A 17,159-nucleotide genomic window follows, 5' to 3' on the forward strand; every position below is an offset into this window, starting at 1 on the left:
TGACCAAACCCAACTCTCTCAGCCTGTCCTCAGAGCAGAGGTGCTCCAGCCCTTGGATCATCTTTGTAGCCTCCTCTGGGCGTGTTCCAAAAGTTACCTATCCTTCCTATGTTGGGGATTCCAGAACTGGACACAGGACTCCAGATGAGGTCTCACAAGAGAGGAGCAGACGGGCAGAATCCCTTCCCTCACCCTGCTGGCCAAGCTGCTTCAGATGCAGCCCAGGACACGGTTGGTTTCTGGACTGCAAGCACACGTTGCCGGCTCACATTGAGCTTCTCATCTCCCAGCACCCCAAGTCCTTCTCCTCAGGGCTGCTTTCAATCACATCATCCCCAGCCTGTATTGAAACTGTGGATTGATCTGACCCAGACGTAGGACCTTTGTATTATTTATATAGTAATTCATATAATTCCAAATAGCAGTATGTACATCTCTTGTGCTCCCTTCCTAACTTTGCTCATAACTGAAATCTGTGTGGATATAAACTACAGGTTCATTCCTTTCAACCAGAATGTCAGCATTACATTAACCTAAGAACAACACAGTGTTTGCAATGAATTTTAAGCCCCAGAGTAGCTGAAATCGCAGACATGGGATCACAGCTTCCGTGCATGATCCAGAAGAAGAAGGCAGGGCATTTACAAAGGAGTTTTAAATATGCAGTTTCACACAGCAGAGTAAGGGAAAAGCTACAGATAAGTTCAGGGATTTAATGCTTCCTCTTGCTTAAATAAGGTCCAGATTTCATACACAAAATGACTATGGGAAGACTTTGCTTCTGACAAAAAGTTATGACGTCTTTTCTGCACTATTAGCCTGGCGGTTAATGCCTGCTCTCCTTATAGCTCTACCATCCAGACACCAAGCAAGAACACAGCTCTTATATACGGTCTCTATTTTAAGAAAACTGAACATAGAACTCTGAACTGGACATAGAATCATAGAAAAGTTTGGTTTGGAAGGGACCTTAAAGATCATCTAGTTCCAACCGCCCTGCCATGGGTTGGAATTACATGATCTTAAAGGTCCCTTCCAGCATCTTTTGTCTCATTGTGCTTTACAAAGCAGATGAAAGTAGGAGAGGAAAAGCAGATGGCACAGATACAGAGGGGGAAAAAATGCATAACAAGCCTGTAATATTTAGAACAAATGGCCTCGAGTTGTGCCGGGGAGGTTTAGATTGGACGTTAGGAAAATTTTCTTCACTGAAAGAGTGGTGAAGCATTGGAAGGGGCTGCCCATGGAAGCGGTGGAGTCTCCATCCCTGGAGAAGTTCAAAACGCGTGTAGCCACAACACCTGGGGGCATGGTTTGGTGAGCACAATGGTGTTGGGCTGGCAACTGGATTGGGTGATCTTAGAGGTCTTTTCCAACCTTACTGATTCTACAATTCTGTCATTTCCACAGTTTCGAAGAGCTGGGATTAGTCAGGAGGGATTAAGTCTAACTAGGATACACTGAGATGGAACACCAAAGGAGAAGTGAGCTGGAGAAAGATAGGATTTTAAGGTAGGTGTGGAATAAAGTGAGGCTGAGGGACTGAGCCTAAGAGAAAAAAAAATAGATTGGTGTCAAATAACCAAAACAGCACAAGCTGGGTGAAGGAAGAAGAAAATCAGAGCAATTTGGTATTGATTGTTTTGCCTCCGATGCTGTTGTGTAGAGATATACAGTAAGCAAGGATGGAGATATGTGTAAGTACCCTGCTACTAATGAGTCCTCACAAGATATCAGCATGAACCTACTGTTTTATGCATACAATTTATGAGTGGAGCAACACAAACTGTTACTTCATCACAAACTATGGCCCAGAGCAGCAAAAGCGCATCAACCAGACCAAAATGTGAACAGATCGGTAAGAAAGTTCCCAGGTTTTTAATCAGAGAAGTTTGTGTTACCCAGCATTCAAATGCTTTCGGAAATCCTCTTCCTCCTCCTCATCTTCCTGTGCTGCTGCCAACTCGTTTGCTTTCTCTACAGCCATTTCACTGAGCCGCTGAGCTAAATTTAGTCTTCGGGAGCGAGAAGCGTACTTGATAGCTAAATTCACAACGTTTTGTGTCATGAGGTCAGCAAGTTCCACACAACGGAACTCACGCTCCAGTTTACAGGAAAGCTGAAAGAAAAGAAGCCTTGAGAGTTACAGACTTCATGGTTACACAGCGTTCTTGGGACTCTAGGACTAAAATATTATGGTCTTGGTGGAATAAAGAGAAACCACCAACCATCCTGAGCTGCATAGCAAAGAAAAAGCTCTTTTTTTTAGTTCGTCTTCCTCCTCCACCCTTCATACTGATAAGTAGTAATAAAATTAACTGCAGTCCACCCGTTCTTGCAGTCGGTGGGCCAGCTGGACCACCAGGCACTAGCCAGGCTTCTGACAAGAGGAATCACATCAAAATTTACATCAAATGTCATCTACTCAAAATAAAGTTGCAAGGATTGTTTCTACTTATTATTTATTTGTACTTACGGCAAACAGCTTCATTAAAAGCTCTTGCTGTTCTTTCACCGACCGGCTTTTAGCATTTTCATCAAGCTCATAGCCATTTTTTGATAAGTAATCCACGTAGTTGTGAAATACAACAGAACGCCAGTACTGCTCCTGATAAAGGGAGAAAGATGCATGCTGGAGGTCACAGGGAAGAAAACAGCTCACAACTTAAAGTCTAACAATTTATGATGTATTTATCAACTTATTCTTAACTGTTCCTTTCATCTTATGAGGATGATGAGGGGTAGACAATTCTCTTTAAAAGCCAGTGCCTACCGAGTTAAAAATAGACCACGCAAACAACCATCCGTACATAAATTGACTCGAACAGTTGCCATGTATGTTAAATTCCATTTATATTACAGGCTTTCAGCAGGATGAGATCTACGTGTTCACCAGTTTGCTATCAGGACAGACAATTCTAAAAGAAGTTGATTATTTTATCTTAGAACTTGTGTCCCACAGCAAATAGGAAGCATTCCTGAATAACTCGGTAACTGTAGGAGTAATCATGGTCTGTGAGACAGGTAAACAGAAAATACAACTCCTGTTCTCCAGGGAAATAGGGCTATTAGACCAGGTTAGCTTTGTTACAAAATAAACTTATTCAAAACCAGTATGTTTTCATCAATATATTGGAGGGACTGTTTACAAAGGCTTGAAGTGATAGGATGAGGGGCAACGGGTATAAACTGGAGAGGGGCAGATTTAGGCTAGACAGGAAGAATTTCTTCACAATGAGAGTGGTGAGGACCTGGCCCAGGTTGCCCAGAGCAGTGGTGGCTGCCCCATCCCTGGAGGGGTCCAAGGCCAGGTTGGATGGGGCTTTGGAGCCCCTGATCCAGTGGGAGGTGTCCCTGCCCATGGCAGGGGGGTTGGAACTGGATGGGCTTTAAGGTCCCTTCCAACCCAAACTATTCTATGATTCCATGAATAATCTGCTTCTTTATCCACACAGAAGTCTATACTCCCTCAAGCTAAATTAACAGCTCCTGGCATTTCCATTCTATTATTTTTTGTGTGTGTGTAAGATACACCCCATCAAATAAGGAATAAAAAGATTTGAACCAAATGCAGGAGAACTCATTAAAAATGGAAGTTTACTATTGAAGCTCTTTATCTACACTTCTATCAAAAAGAATAAATTTCAAATAGCATGAAACTGTCTCTAAGGTCCAGGTTAGAATTTTGTGTTCATTTCTATTTTCTGCAGTACAGCTGAACAACACAAATGATAAAAACTTCAAGAATAAACACAGATGCTCTTCTAGAAGTTCTCCACAGGCCATCTTGCTTCAAGCAGACTCTGCCTTAAGAAAATAACTCAAGCGAGAAGGTCTATGGTTTCAGAATGATTATATGACTTTGAGTACCCAGTACAACTTTTAAACGAAACATCATCCAAAAACTTTGTTACACCTAAAATATTAAAAAGCAGGCACCTTCAAGGGGTGTGTGTGTGTGTGTGTGTGTGTTGATTTGGATCCCAAAATCTGGTGCTTGCTAGAACACTAACCACCACTCAACTAAAATAATAAAAGAGAGGGTGAGAAAGACTTCATTGGTTGGAAATAGATTCTGTATAACCATCACCTTGCATCAGCTCCAGCTACATTATCTTGCGTTCTTCTAGGAACAGTTGTGAACCAAACCAAACCAAACCAAACCAGAGAAGGAGTCCAAAACACCAAACCCCAATAACCTCCTTTGTCTTAGAGTTCATACTCCCCTCTTTCATAGCTCAGATGACTAATAGGAATCTCGTACAATCCCTACTACAGGAATATCCAAGACTGTCAGCTGTGAACTCAACACCATTCCATACCTCCATCTGTCCCTTTTCCGTTGTGACTTGACAGTAAGGAAGTTGAAAAGACAATATTGCTACAGCAGGCCGGGGGAGCGTAGGAGGGAATCGGGCTCCTTTACAAGGAATACACCTGTGCATGGGAAAAAACCACATATAATGCTCAGCGCCTACAGTCACCAGTTGCTCTATGGGTAGATTGTGTCTCTAAGAAGCAAGATACTTTAAGAGGACTTGTTCTTTAAAAAGTAGTAATTAAATTACTGACTTAAATATAGCAATATGTAAGCGTATATATTGCATTCCTATAAGGATCTTCTACAAGTTAATTTCTTTAAATGTAAAATTGTTCCAGGAAATGGTATTTTTTATGGCCTACATGAAAGCTGGGGAGGGGCTCTTGGTCAGGGAGTGCGGGGATAAGATGAGGGGGAATGGGTGTAAGTGGAAAGAGGGGAGATTGAGATGAGATCTTAGGAAGAAATGTTTTCCTGTAAGGGTAGAGAAGCCCTGGCCCAGGTTGCCCAGAGCAGTGGTGGCTGCCCCATCCCTGGAGGGGTTCAAGGCCAGGTTGGATGGGGCTTGGAGCAACCTGATCCACTGGGAGTTGCCCCTACCCATGGCAGGGGGTTGGAACTGGATGGGCTTTAAGGTCTCTTTCAACCTAAACCATTCTGTGATTCTACGATAAAGGTTTATTTTCGCATTGCAACCAACAAAAGATTTTAAAGCCAGCAAAGCACACGTTGCTCTTGTTCACACCAGAAACTCCAAACGTGGCAGAGACAGACACAGACCTCTATCTCACACAATACGTGATTTAACAGCTATTACATACGGGGGGGCGGGGGGGAAACAGAAGAGATGGGTGAAACAGATAAACACACACTAAAAGCAAAGGCTTACTGTTTCATTATACTTGAACTACTGCTTTCTGGTAACAACCACTTAAGCAAAACATTGATTGGGGAAGAGCTGTATTTCCAGCAGTACCAATTCAGCATTGACAAAAATGTCTGGGTTTATAAGCTTCTGTTTGAGACACCAGAATAAAAAAGAACAGGAAGCATTAGTGTTCTGGCTATCTGTGCTCATTAAGGCATATGGTTTTTCTACAACCACTCTCCTCCCTTATCGTTAATATGCTGGTGGCTTCGAATAAAATGTTCTTTATAATTAAGAGAACAGCGCTCTCTTTCTTGGAATAAAGGATGAAACTCATGACGACAGAGTCACGGTTGATCATCCCATCAACATGATGTGTCCTGCACATTTGCGGTGAGTTTTCTGGAGGCCAACATTAAATAATGGTTTGGAGGAAGAAACAGACAGCGAATTGACGTTTAGCAGGGACAGCAAATTACTGTCCTTATTACAAAAAACAGAGTATTACAAAGAATGTCACGTAAATGGAAATAAAATGCAGTCTCCCATCAACTTCTACAAGACTAGCAAAGTGAGAGAGTCTAAATTTCAGTAAAATATGTGAGCTGATGGCTCTGTCCTGGTAGGAAAAGGACATATCACGGAATAAGGAGGACTACAAGCAAAGCTTAGCAACTAAAGGTCTAGGATGCTTGTTACAGGAAGTAGAAATGAACTTATCTATAGTGATAAGTGTGATAGGGGTGGTGTCTAAAGTAATGGTTAGTTCTCACCTAAACATTTATAGGAGCAATTTTACAAATTTTCTCTTCATAGCCATAGTTTAAATACAAATACAGAATCACAGAATGGTTTGAGTTGGAAGGGACCTTTAAAAGTCATTCAGTCCAACTCCCTTAATGCGAGCAGGACATTTTCAAAGCCATTAGGTTGCTCAGAGCCCCATCCAACCTGAGCTTGAATGTTTCCAGGGACGGGGCCTCCACCACCTCCCTGGGCAACCTGTGACAGTGTTTCACCACACTCATGATGAAAAAATTCTTCCTTATATCTAGTCTAAATTTCCCCTCTTTTAGTTTAAAACCATTACCCCTTGTCCTACCACTAAATGCCCTACTAAAATGTGTGTCCCCATCATTCTTATAGGCCCTCTTTTAAGTAATAAAAGGCCATAATAAGGTTTCCCCAGAGCCTTTTCTTCTCCAGGCTGAAGAATTCCAACTCTCAGCCTTCCCTCAAAGGAGAGGTGTTCCATCTCTCTGATCATTTTTAGTGGCCTCCTCTGGACCTGCTCTAACAGGTCCATGTCTTTCTTCTACTGAGGGCTTCAGAGATGAAACCAGGACTTCAGGTGATGTCTCATCAGAGAAAAGCAGAGAGGGAGAATCCCCTTCCTCACCCTGCTGGTCTCACTGCTTTGGATGCAGCCCAGGACACGTTTGGCCTTCCAGGCTGCAAGCGCACATTGCCAGCTCACGTCCAGCTTTTCATACACAAGCATCAAGTCCTTCTCCGCAGGGCTGCTCTCAATCCCTTCATCCTCCATCCTGTTTTGATACCGGGAGTTGCGTGACCCAGGTGCAAGACCTTGCACTGAGCCTTGTGACCGTTCTAACTTATTTATGCCTAGCGGTGCAGGTCGGTTACAGGACTGGATTCTTCTCAAAGGGACAAAATGGGAAAAAATAGCTGAAAAAAGTAGTTTAAAAAAAACCCAAACAACTCCAAACCCCTAAAAGAGCAGAAGCAGAATCCTAACAACAACCATCACTTTTTAGAAGTTTTCTCTAGCAAAAAGGAATCTGTCTGCGTCAGAGACGTTATCTGATAACAAAGCGCACACGCCTGTTGGCCAAAGCAAAAAGCCACAATTAAGTTATTATTAATTATAAAACTCTAATGACTTTATTCAAAACCAGTTTAGTAATGAAACATCAGAACTACATTTATGAACTATGTCACCTACTGTGCATATTTACCAGCCACCTTTTCTAGTAAAAGTAGTTTCCAGTTTTATTTAGCAAGAAGTGCTCTGTAAATTAAAACCAAGCCAAACAAAGCATTTCCTTTTGAAATATCTGACCTGAGCTGCTGGGGATTTTCATGGATGCCAACTACCCAGTAATGATCGGATTTTCCTTTGCAGTGCTCTCTCGTGTTACACACTGGAATCCAAGTATTGCCAAGTCCTCGGTTCAACATCCGCACAATTCCCTCAGAATCCACGTAACACGGGGTCCCTGTTTGTTACAAATTAAAGCAATTACTCCGAGAGGCAACTAATTACAACGCAAGTAGGTTTGAACTGGTGGTTACTGCTGGGAAACGATGGTTTACTTATCTTAAACATCCTTTTCACCCAAAGAGTGCAACCTAGCTGGGAAAAGCTGGTTTCCTTGGAAAAATGCGCCACCTTCTGACAGTCAGCACGACTGCGAGTTAACCAACTCGAGTTCCAATGTTAAAGAAGAAACAAAATTCATACTGTTTGGGTAGATTCTCAAAGAAAATGAGCTTTTTTACAATAATTTTTTCTGGTTATCATAAAAACTTCTCCTAAAATACCAGATTTTGGAGAGGAACTTTTGCAGAGTAGTTGCACGTGCCTATTATGGAATATTAATACAGATTGTTTCTTTTTGGGGTGCTGGTCCACAGCAATCGAACACAAGCTAACGTTTGCTCAGGTGGTCAAGTCAACAGCATCCTGGTTTGGATCAGCCATGGTGTGGCCAGCAGGAGCAGAGAAGGGATTGAGCCCCAGGACTCAGCACCGGTGAGGCTGCACCTCGAGTCCTGGGTTCAGTTTTGAGTCACTCACTCCAAGAAGGACATTGAGGGTCTGGAGCACGCCCAGAGAAGGAAACGGAGCTGGGGAAGGGGCTGGAGAACAAACACTATGAGGAGCGGCTGAGGGAACTGGGGTTGTTTAGCCTGGAGAAAAGGAGGCTGAGGGGAGACCTCATCACTCTTTGCAGCTCCCTGAAAGGAGGTTGTGGCGAGGTGGGTGTTGGTTCCTTCTCCCAAGTAACAAGCAATAGGAAGAGAGGAAATGGCATCAAGTTGCACCAGGGGAGGCTTAGATTACACATTAGGGAACAGTTCTTTACTGAAAGAGTGGTGAAGCATTTGAAGGGGCCGCTCAGGGCAGTGGTGGAGTCACCACACCAGCAGGGGTTCAAAAGTGTGTAGTCATGGGGTCATGATTTAGCAGGCATGGTGGGGTTGGGCTGACAGCTGGAGTGATGAGTTTAGAGGTCTTTTCTAACCTTAATGAATCTGTGATTCTATGATTTTTTTGCTGAGCAGGGCAACCAACTGGGAAAACAAGTTCTGAAAACACACCATTGTATTCTATTCATACTGGAAACATATTAACAGTTTCTGATAAACATATTGAAGGACTCAGAAAACAGAACTTTGTTTAGCATTTAGGAGATAGAAAAAAACAATCCAAGTCCCAGGATCACCATTACTAAAAGGGCATTAATTAGCCAAACTCTCCCCCAAAATTCCTCCAATAGAGTCAGTATTTCTCATCATCACTCATGCAGGTATTTCATACCTTCTGCGGAGAATCCAACCCACGTCAAATATGATTTCTTTGTAAGAGGAAGAGGGTCTCCATGCAAAATTTGCTTTTTCTTTTTCCCTAGCTCCATGAGCTGTACTCCAAGACACTGGTTCCCATCAAACCCTGTACCTAGGAAGAAGTTGTTCAATGACCATGTTAGAAAACAAAAGAATTGTCTTGTCTCTTGGCTAAATTTAGGTTTTCAATTAAAACCTAATTTTAATGCAGCTTTAGCCATGAATACCACTGTCAGACAAGCGACTATTTGTCATTTTGGACATAGAAATAACAACTCCTTCCTTAATTTCCTATAGTAATTAATTCTGGCATATCTGAAACCCAAGTTTAATCTGTTAATGTCACTGTTATAAAATTATCCCCTTCCCCCCACATTAATCCAGGCATCCTAATATAAAATGTAGGCTTTGCTGTCAGATGTCAAAGATCTGTGGGCTGTGATAGTAAAAGCATCATCAAGAAGAGAAGAAGAAGAAAATATTTCTGGTGATTACATTAAAATTAAGCAACGTTTGAAGGCAGTAACAGACAAGGATTGAAAACAGAACCCCAGTTCAAAGACAGAGGGGAGAAAACTACCTCTATGATAAATAATGATCAGCTGCTCTCCATGTCCTGCCATGGACACCACTGGACCAGGGAGGCTGAAGATCTCTTTCTGAACTCCTCCAACTGTAAACACACGAACTAGCAAGGCACTAGTGGCACAAGCGGCCCAGCCTTGACCGAGACAGATGGCCTCAATGTCTTCATCCTTCAGCATATCCACCGTCCACTCCTTGTTTGCATCCCATGAGGTAAAATGAATGCAGTGGAGCTTGCTAAGGCAGAAACAAAGAGCAAGAGTTAAGCATTGCAACAGGAAGAGAAAGACAATATATGAAAATTCGCTGATATAGTATGGTTTTATCAGAGATCTGGAATCTGTGATGGTCACAGAAAGAAACCACAAATTACAAGTGGTCCTTTGCAAAGGTGTAACTCTCGTTGTTCAAAAACTGAAGAGCCAGCTGTCTCCAGCACCAGAGATTCAAACCCCTAAAGTATAAAGTAGAGACAGTCTGGAGGTCTCAGGGGAGATTCTTCAGATGGCAATAGGTAAGTGTCCTGCTTAATTAACATCAATAAGAACCAAAATTGCTCGGTACCCCTGAATATTAAAAGTCTGTCATATTATACTCTCTTTAAAAGGGAAAAAAATATAGGAGCTTCAGTTCTGCCATCTTAATAACTGAAAAACGCCCATGACCAATTCAAAGATGTGGTGGGTTTTGATACATTGCCCACTTCCATTGAGAAAAAACCTGAAATTTTCACAGTCAGACATTCAATAGAACCCTAGATTCATAGAATAGTTTGGGTTGGAAGGGACCTTAAAGCCCACCAAGTTCTACCGCCTTCCATGGGGAGGGACACCTCCCACAGGATCAGGTTGCTCCAAGCCCCATCCAACCTGGCCCTGAGCCCCTCCAGGGATGGGGCAGCCACCACTGCTCTGGGCAACCTGGGCCAGGGCCTCCCCACCCTCACAGGAAAGCATTTCTTCCTAAGATCTCATCTCAATATCCCCTCTTGCAGCTTTTCCCCTCATTCTGTCCCTGCACTCCCTGATCAAGAGCCCCTCCCCATCTTTCCTGGAGTCCCTTTCAGTACTGGAAGCTGCTCTAAGGTCTCCCTGGAGCTTTCTCTTCTCCAGGCTGAACAACTTCAACTCTCTCAGCTTGTCCTTGGATGGGAGGTGCTCCTGCCCTCACATACAAATACAAATAATACTTTAAAAGGTAAATGGTGCTTTTTTAACTTATCACAGTGCTGTGTGAAAATAAGAAAAAAGTTTCTTCAAGATATTTCCAGAGAAATAAATAAAATATTGTTGCTATCATTCTTAAATGCAAGAATAGAGTTGAGAAGTTCCAGCTGCTTAAATCTTTCATAAAGTTGTGTTCTTCACACTTATAATTCCTTGGGTATCTCCAAACGTGTCTCCTTAGCAATGGTGTGAAAAGAAATTGCGCAGCTCTTTGGATTAATCTTTGATCTGAGCAGACTGAAAAACTATTCTTCATGTTTACATTTTCCTTTGAGCTAGCAAAGCATGAAGGTTCCAGTATAAATATAATTGAAAATGGGATTAAAAAAGAGACCTTTGGGAATAAAATACATCTTTCAGCATTCTTGAAGTCTTCAAGTGGGTGAAAATCGCCCTCAAAAGTTGCCCCCCAAACAAAAAGCATAATCAGGAGCCAAAAATTTCAAAAAAGTGATAAAAAGCTGAAATTAAAAGCTGAAATATTTGAAACTAGCTCACTGTAATTCCATATTACGGGTTTTTCAGAGCAAGGCCCTGACTTACCTTGCGAGCTCCTCTGTACTCTCACAAGCCAGTAAAACGGCTTCCGTAGAGAGGTCAGCCATCGTGTGATTCAGAGAGTTCGGCAGGTGTGTGGCATGATGTATGGAGGTGTCATGGAATTCAATGTCTATAGCATTGTCTTGTTCATCATTGTAACAGCGAATGATACCAACAGAATTCCATGCCTGTTAAAAGAACCCAAAAAATTAGAGCACATTGACTGCGCTAAACCAGCCCGCTGTAACTCTCTCATCTGAATTAGGAACTTGTTAAACCCTCATGGCTTAGCCACATTTCTCCTAACAAAATTAAGTGTGAAGAACCTGCTTTTAGAAAGAAATAGTGGGTAAGTAATGTACAAGCCTTTAAAAAATATCCGCAAGTTCCAGCTGTAAAGGAATTTTTAAAAAATATTTGGTAGAATTCAATAGCAAAAAATGCATCCAGTTTGGGAGTCCTCAGCACAGGGAGGACATTGGATCTGCTGGAGCGAATCCAGAGGTGGCCACAAAGATGATCTAAGGCTGGAGCACCTCTGCTGTGAGGACAGGCTGAGAGAGCTGGGATGGTTCAGCCTGGAGAAGAAAAGGTTGCGGGGAGACCTTAGAGCAACTTCCAGCACTGAAAGGGGCTCCAGGAAAGCTGGGGAGGGGCTCTGGATCAGGGAGGGCAGGGACAGGACGAGGGGGAATGGTTTTAAGTGGAAAGAGGGGAGATTGAGATGAGATCCTAGGAAGAAATGTTTTCCTGGGAAGCTGGTGAAGCACTGGCCCAGGTTGCCCAGAGCAGTGGTGGCTGCCCCATCCCTGGAGGGGTTCAGGGCCAGGTTGGATGGGGCTTGGAGCACCTTTATCCAGTGGGAGGTGTCCCTGCCCACGGCAGGGGGGTGGAACTCGATGGGTTTTAAGGTCCCTTCTAACCCAAACCATTCTATGATTCTATGAAACTGTGTAGCTTGCTTTTGTCTTATAGCCAAGCGTTTATTTCTATATCAAATGCAACTAAAATATAAAGCATAACATGATGCAGTTTTGCATTGACACAAAGCCATTTGCCACCATTGAGTTTCACACTGTGAATTATTTAAAACAAAATCAAAAATCTTGGAAAATACTAGATTAAGACAATATTAACGGAGCAACTCGATCTACGTAACCACACAGCAGTGAGATTTACCATGAAGCGATGCATGAGATGTGTAGGAGTGGAGCCAGACTGGAATGGCTTTTGCTTGGGGGTTGGCATCGGCCCATCATAGAACGGCTGCTGTGTAGATGATGGTGGCAAAGCTGTAAAGCCACCGGCCTGATCATCATCATCATTATCTTCCTTTTCAAGGAGATTAGAACTAGCTTTTATCAACCCGATATCTAGAAGTTCAAATATAAAATAAATTACATCTTACACATATTACGATGACAAGATATAGGTAAAGAAATTTAACCAGTCAGGCTTTGTCTGCAAAAATAAGGCAGAATGTATCCGAGTAGAGGACGCTCTGAGGACATCCCAATAACAGCACTAAAGAGCTCTGGAAAATTAGTTCATCCTGTACCTAGTGAGTTATCATCATCATCAATTATCGTCCGTCTCAGACGGCCTGAAGTTGGCATAAGGTCATCATCATCCCCATCATCTTCATTAGCTCCAGCCTTCGGGGAAGACATCGGTTCAATCATTTCTCCGTTTAAATAGTCGTCGTCATCTCCATCAAAGAGGTCATTGTAGTCTTTTGTCGCTGCACTGGCAACCTAAAATCACACTAATGAATATCAGAAAACTACTTTTGGACATGGAATTCAAACAATGAGTTAACGCACAAGAGGGAACTTCCAATATACAACACAGAACATTCGATATAATTTGATAACCTAAATAAGCAGGTTAATATAAGAAATAATTGGCACTGATCACCTTGTCATTTGGTTTGTTTCCATCACCGATATTTTCCAGCAAGCCCAGATTTCCTTCATTATCCGTATAAGCAATTTGCCTGTGCTTAGGGTGCCATGCCAGGCCATGAATTGAGTAACGCTTCTCATGCTTCATTCTAAAAAGAATATAAAAATCATGGATTTTTAGTAAGCTTTAGTAAGCTTCTCAGGGCAGAAACCTCTTCACAGTTATTGTAAAAAGTGGTAACATTTACTAGTATTAGAAAGCGCTGTTACAGAGATTTCACACATATTAAAATGACTAATAGGTTTCTTTAGCATAAATAACTACTATAAAAAATATAATAGGTCTTCCTTTTCTGTGGAAAAAATCATTTAAGCTTTAAAAATCAAATAGAATCACATTCTTAAAACAACACCTCCTGATACATTGGGCCCCTCACTCCAAGAAGGACATTGAGGGGCTGGAGCGTGTCCAGAGAAGGGAAACAAAGCCAGTGAAGGAGCTGGAAAACAAGGGTTATGAGAGGTAGCTGAGGAATCTGGGGCTGTTTAACCTGGAGAAAAGGAGGCTGAGGGGAGGCTCATCACTGCCTACAACTGCCTGAAAGGAGGTTGTAGAGAGGTGGGTGCTGGGCTCTTCTCCCAAGCGAAAGGTGATAGGATGAGAGGAAATGGCCTCAAGTAGTGCCAGGGCAGGTTCAGATTGGATATCAGGAAAAATCCCCAAAAAGGACTCTCAGGCTCTGGCAGAGGCTGCCCAGGGAGGTGGTGGAGTCACCATCCCTGGAGGAATTAAAAAGACTGGTGGACAAGGTGATTAGGGATCCGGTTTAGTAGTGGACAGGTATGCTTGGACTTGATGATCTCAAAGATCTTTTCCAATAAATGATTCTGTGGTACATGTAGAAAGAACAAGGTAATTCCTCAGCAGTCACACATTCCAGAACCACCCAGTTATAAAAAGAACATTCAGTTGTTTCTCTTGCACCAAACTTATGAGTTAATCCTCTGTCTTTTCCACCCTTTATTCTCATAAAAAAAATCCTCCCATTAATTATTTACATAATCTGTCTTTAATTCTTAAAATAAGCGTCACAGTAACAATCACGTTTCTTACCCAAAATATTCAGACAGATAAATCATCCCTTCTCCTCTCACTTAATCATACCTTTTTTCTTCTTCTCTTTTCTTATTTTTTTTTTAAAAAGAGATCCTTTTTAACCAACCAAGATAAAGTGCAATTTGTCAGTTTTTCATTTTTTGCCTACAGCTGAAAGGAGCATCTGTATTTCCCTTTCCCTTTAGAAAATACATCTCAGTGCCCATGGTCTTGGGGTTTGGTATGCGAGGAAAATTTGTTTCCATCAAAACTATCCTTTAATCAACTCTCAGATTAAGAAGTAATCAAAGGTATTTGCACACAGAAAACCAGACTATGGAATCTGAACAAAATCCACATCCATGTCCTTCCCCATTCTATTTCTCAGACTGTAATGTTCTCAGATCCTTCCGGCTATGCAGAAAGGAAAACAGTTACCACATGAATCAGAACATACTTCTCTGCATAGTGGATATGGTGGGGGAAGGCAAAACCATGCCACATTCCTATTATACCCACCACGAGGAGTTACACTGTTGTGGAAGCTGCTTCCTTGTAGAACATGGAAATGATAGAGCAGTCCCTGAACTCCCTTCAGTACATCATGGAATCACTAAGGATGGAGAAGACCACCGTGCCTACCAAACCATGTCCCCAAGTGCCACTTCAACACACTTTTTGAACTCTTGCAGGGATGAAGACTCCACCACTGCCCTCGGCAGCCTCTTCCAACCCTTCACCACTCCTTCGGTAAGGAAATTTTTCCTAATATCCAATCTAAACCTCCCCTGGTGCAACTTGAGGCCATTTCTGCTCATCCTACCACTTGTTACTTGGGAGAAGAGACCAGCACCCACCTCACCACAACCTCCTCTCCAGGAGGTGCAGAGAGTGTGAGGTTTCCCCTCGGCCTCCTCTCCTCCAGACTAAACAGCCCCGGGTCCCTCAGCTGCTCCCCATAAACTCTGTGCTCCAGCCCCTTCCCCAGCTCCGTTCCCTTCTCTGGATGCGCTCCAGCCCCTCAATGTCCTTCTTGTAGGAGGATTCGAGGTGCACCTCACCAGCACCGAGTACAGCCCTCCTCTTGCTCCCTTTGCCACAGTGTAGACCGAGCGGTGCCTCCCAGCATCCCCGAGATTTGACACAGCCCTCTCAACCTGTGTGCTTCGGCTCCCTTCCTCTGGATGCACTCCCAGCCCCATCGCCACCTGGGAGACCATCTGTGGGCCCAGGAAAGCTCTACTCTCCACTCTGTGCAGCCTTCATAAGCTGCTTCTGGGCTGCTTGCTTTCAGAACACTCTCAGAAAACTTACAGATTTGCCCCGTAAATCTTATTAAAGCCTTTCAAGAGGCGGAGTTCTACATTCACACAAAGAAGTTTTGCAGAAAAGATAATAAAATTCTATTTCAAGACAAGACGAGTACTTTAGGGATTTATGGAACAACACAGAATACCTCTCTATGCACTCCTGGGTTTCCACATTCCACACCACCACATTCCCATCCACGCTTCCAGCTGCCAAGTACTGCCCACAAGGAGACCAGGCCACAACATTTAAGGGCTGAGGAAAAACACAAAAGAGAAACAAATTACCACCAAGGCACACACAGCAATCATGTTCTGGGGCTTAAAAGACAGATATTCTAGAATAAAAAGCAATAATAATAATCCAGAGGGATCCAGAGAGACCTGGACAAGCTGGAGAAGTGGGGCTGTGTGAACTTCATGAGTTCAAAACTGTGGTGGTGGTGGTGTAGATACTGTCCAGAAGGTAATTTCTAGCAGAATAACATTTAAATTCTGGAAAATTTAGTAAAAACTTAGTTTCTGCACCTACCTGTGTGATGGCTTTATCTGATAGATCGAATTGACTATCCCAGGTTTCTCTTCTGTACAGTTTAACAGCTTTATCTACAGGAATCGCCAGCAACTGCTCAAAGGAAAGAAGAATCAGACAATTTACAGCCAGGTACCTTTAAAATAGAACATTCAAATAGCACAGCTCCTTTGTCCAGGAGTATTTCAGCTGGGACTGCCTCAGTATTTAGTGCTTCTCTAGCATCCAAGTGATGCCAGCTAAGAAAGTAAAGCAAGCTGAAGTAACTTGAATTACAAGGTTCTTTAATGCTTTCCACATGTAACATAGCAAAGCGTGCCTGGTTTTATTTTATTCTTCATTTCTTTCTGGCGGAAAACTGAAGGTCATAACAGCTGCATCATAAGGTTAGAAGTTCTTATTTACGGAACAGCTAACACACATGTATAAATAGTTTTCAATGCTCTGAGCAGAAGGCTTACATTTTCCTGAAGAATTAGCCTAGAAAGTATTTGGTTTTACATAACATGGATATTGAAACACTTGTACTGCAGTTGATGTTCTCTCTTCCACAGAAAATTTGTATGCAATGGTATCGCAGCAGCCAAGTGTTTCAAAGAGTGGACACTGGCAGGCAGACACAAATGCTAAGTCAGGGAAAACAGATTATTCAGGTAAGAACTGTGAGAAAACCCTGGAGAATACTCTTTAGATCCAGTGTATTCAAATGTCAATAAAGGACAAATAGGTTCTGCCACGCTGTTATCACAGGCAAGAGAAGAAGCCATAAACCAATTTTTTCCAATGGCCAAGTTTCAGTTCCCTGTCTTTTACTTCCAGTACGGCAAGGTGTGCCTCATAAGAAGCATAGAATGGTTTGGGTTGGAAGGGACCTTAAAGCCTATCCAGTTCCACCCCCTGCCATGGGCAGGGACACCTCCCACTGGATCAGAGGCTCCAAGCCCCATCCAACCTGGCCTGGAACACCTCCAAGGGATGGGGCAGCCACCACTGCTCTGGGCAACCTGGGCCAGGGCCTCCCCACCCTCACAGGAAAACATTTCTTCCTAAGATCTCATCTCAATCTCCCCTCTTTCAGCAGAAAACTGTTTCGCCTCATCCCATCCCTGCACTCCCTGATTAAGATCCCCTCCCCAGCTTTCCTGTACTGGGAGCTGCTTTAGGGTATCCTCAGAGCCTTTTCTTCTCC

The 17,159-nt window shown here is 42.9% G+C and overlaps 1 protein-coding gene across 4 annotated transcripts in view; it reads right to left on the reverse strand.

The window, feature by feature from the left end:
- Nucleotides 1-17,159, reverse strand: part of WDHD1 (WD repeat and HMG-box DNA binding protein 1) — a 41,374-nt gene that overhangs the window by 10,314 nt on the left and 13,901 nt on the right. For all 4 annotated transcript variants that reach the window (XM_054066818.1, XM_054066816.1, XM_054066814.1 and 1 more), the window contains exons 8-19: nt 15,971-16,063; nt 15,588-15,694; nt 13,049-13,184; nt 12,690-12,885; nt 12,311-12,504; nt 11,135-11,319; nt 9,361-9,602; nt 8,755-8,892; nt 7,273-7,429; nt 4,323-4,437; nt 2,477-2,608; nt 1,902-2,119 (exon numbers count right to left, since the gene is read on the reverse strand). In XM_054066818.1, the coding sequence (XP_053922793.1) occupies nt 1,902-2,119; nt 2,477-2,608; nt 4,323-4,437; nt 7,273-7,429; nt 8,755-8,892; nt 9,361-9,602; nt 11,135-11,319; nt 12,311-12,504; nt 12,690-12,885; nt 13,049-13,184; nt 15,588-15,694; nt 15,971-16,063 (1,913 nt within the window). The remainder of the gene's footprint in view (nt 1-1,901; nt 2,120-2,476; nt 2,609-4,322; nt 4,438-7,272; nt 7,430-8,754; nt 8,893-9,360; nt 9,603-11,134; nt 11,320-12,310; nt 12,505-12,689; nt 12,886-13,048; nt 13,185-15,587; nt 15,695-15,970; nt 16,064-17,159) is intronic.

Source organism: Cuculus canorus, chromosome 5 (assembly GCF_017976375.1).
Source record: "Cuculus canorus isolate bCucCan1 chromosome 5, bCucCan1.pri, whole genome shotgun sequence".
NCBI classification, from domain to species: Eukaryota; Metazoa; Chordata; class Aves; order Cuculiformes; family Cuculidae; genus Cuculus; species Cuculus canorus.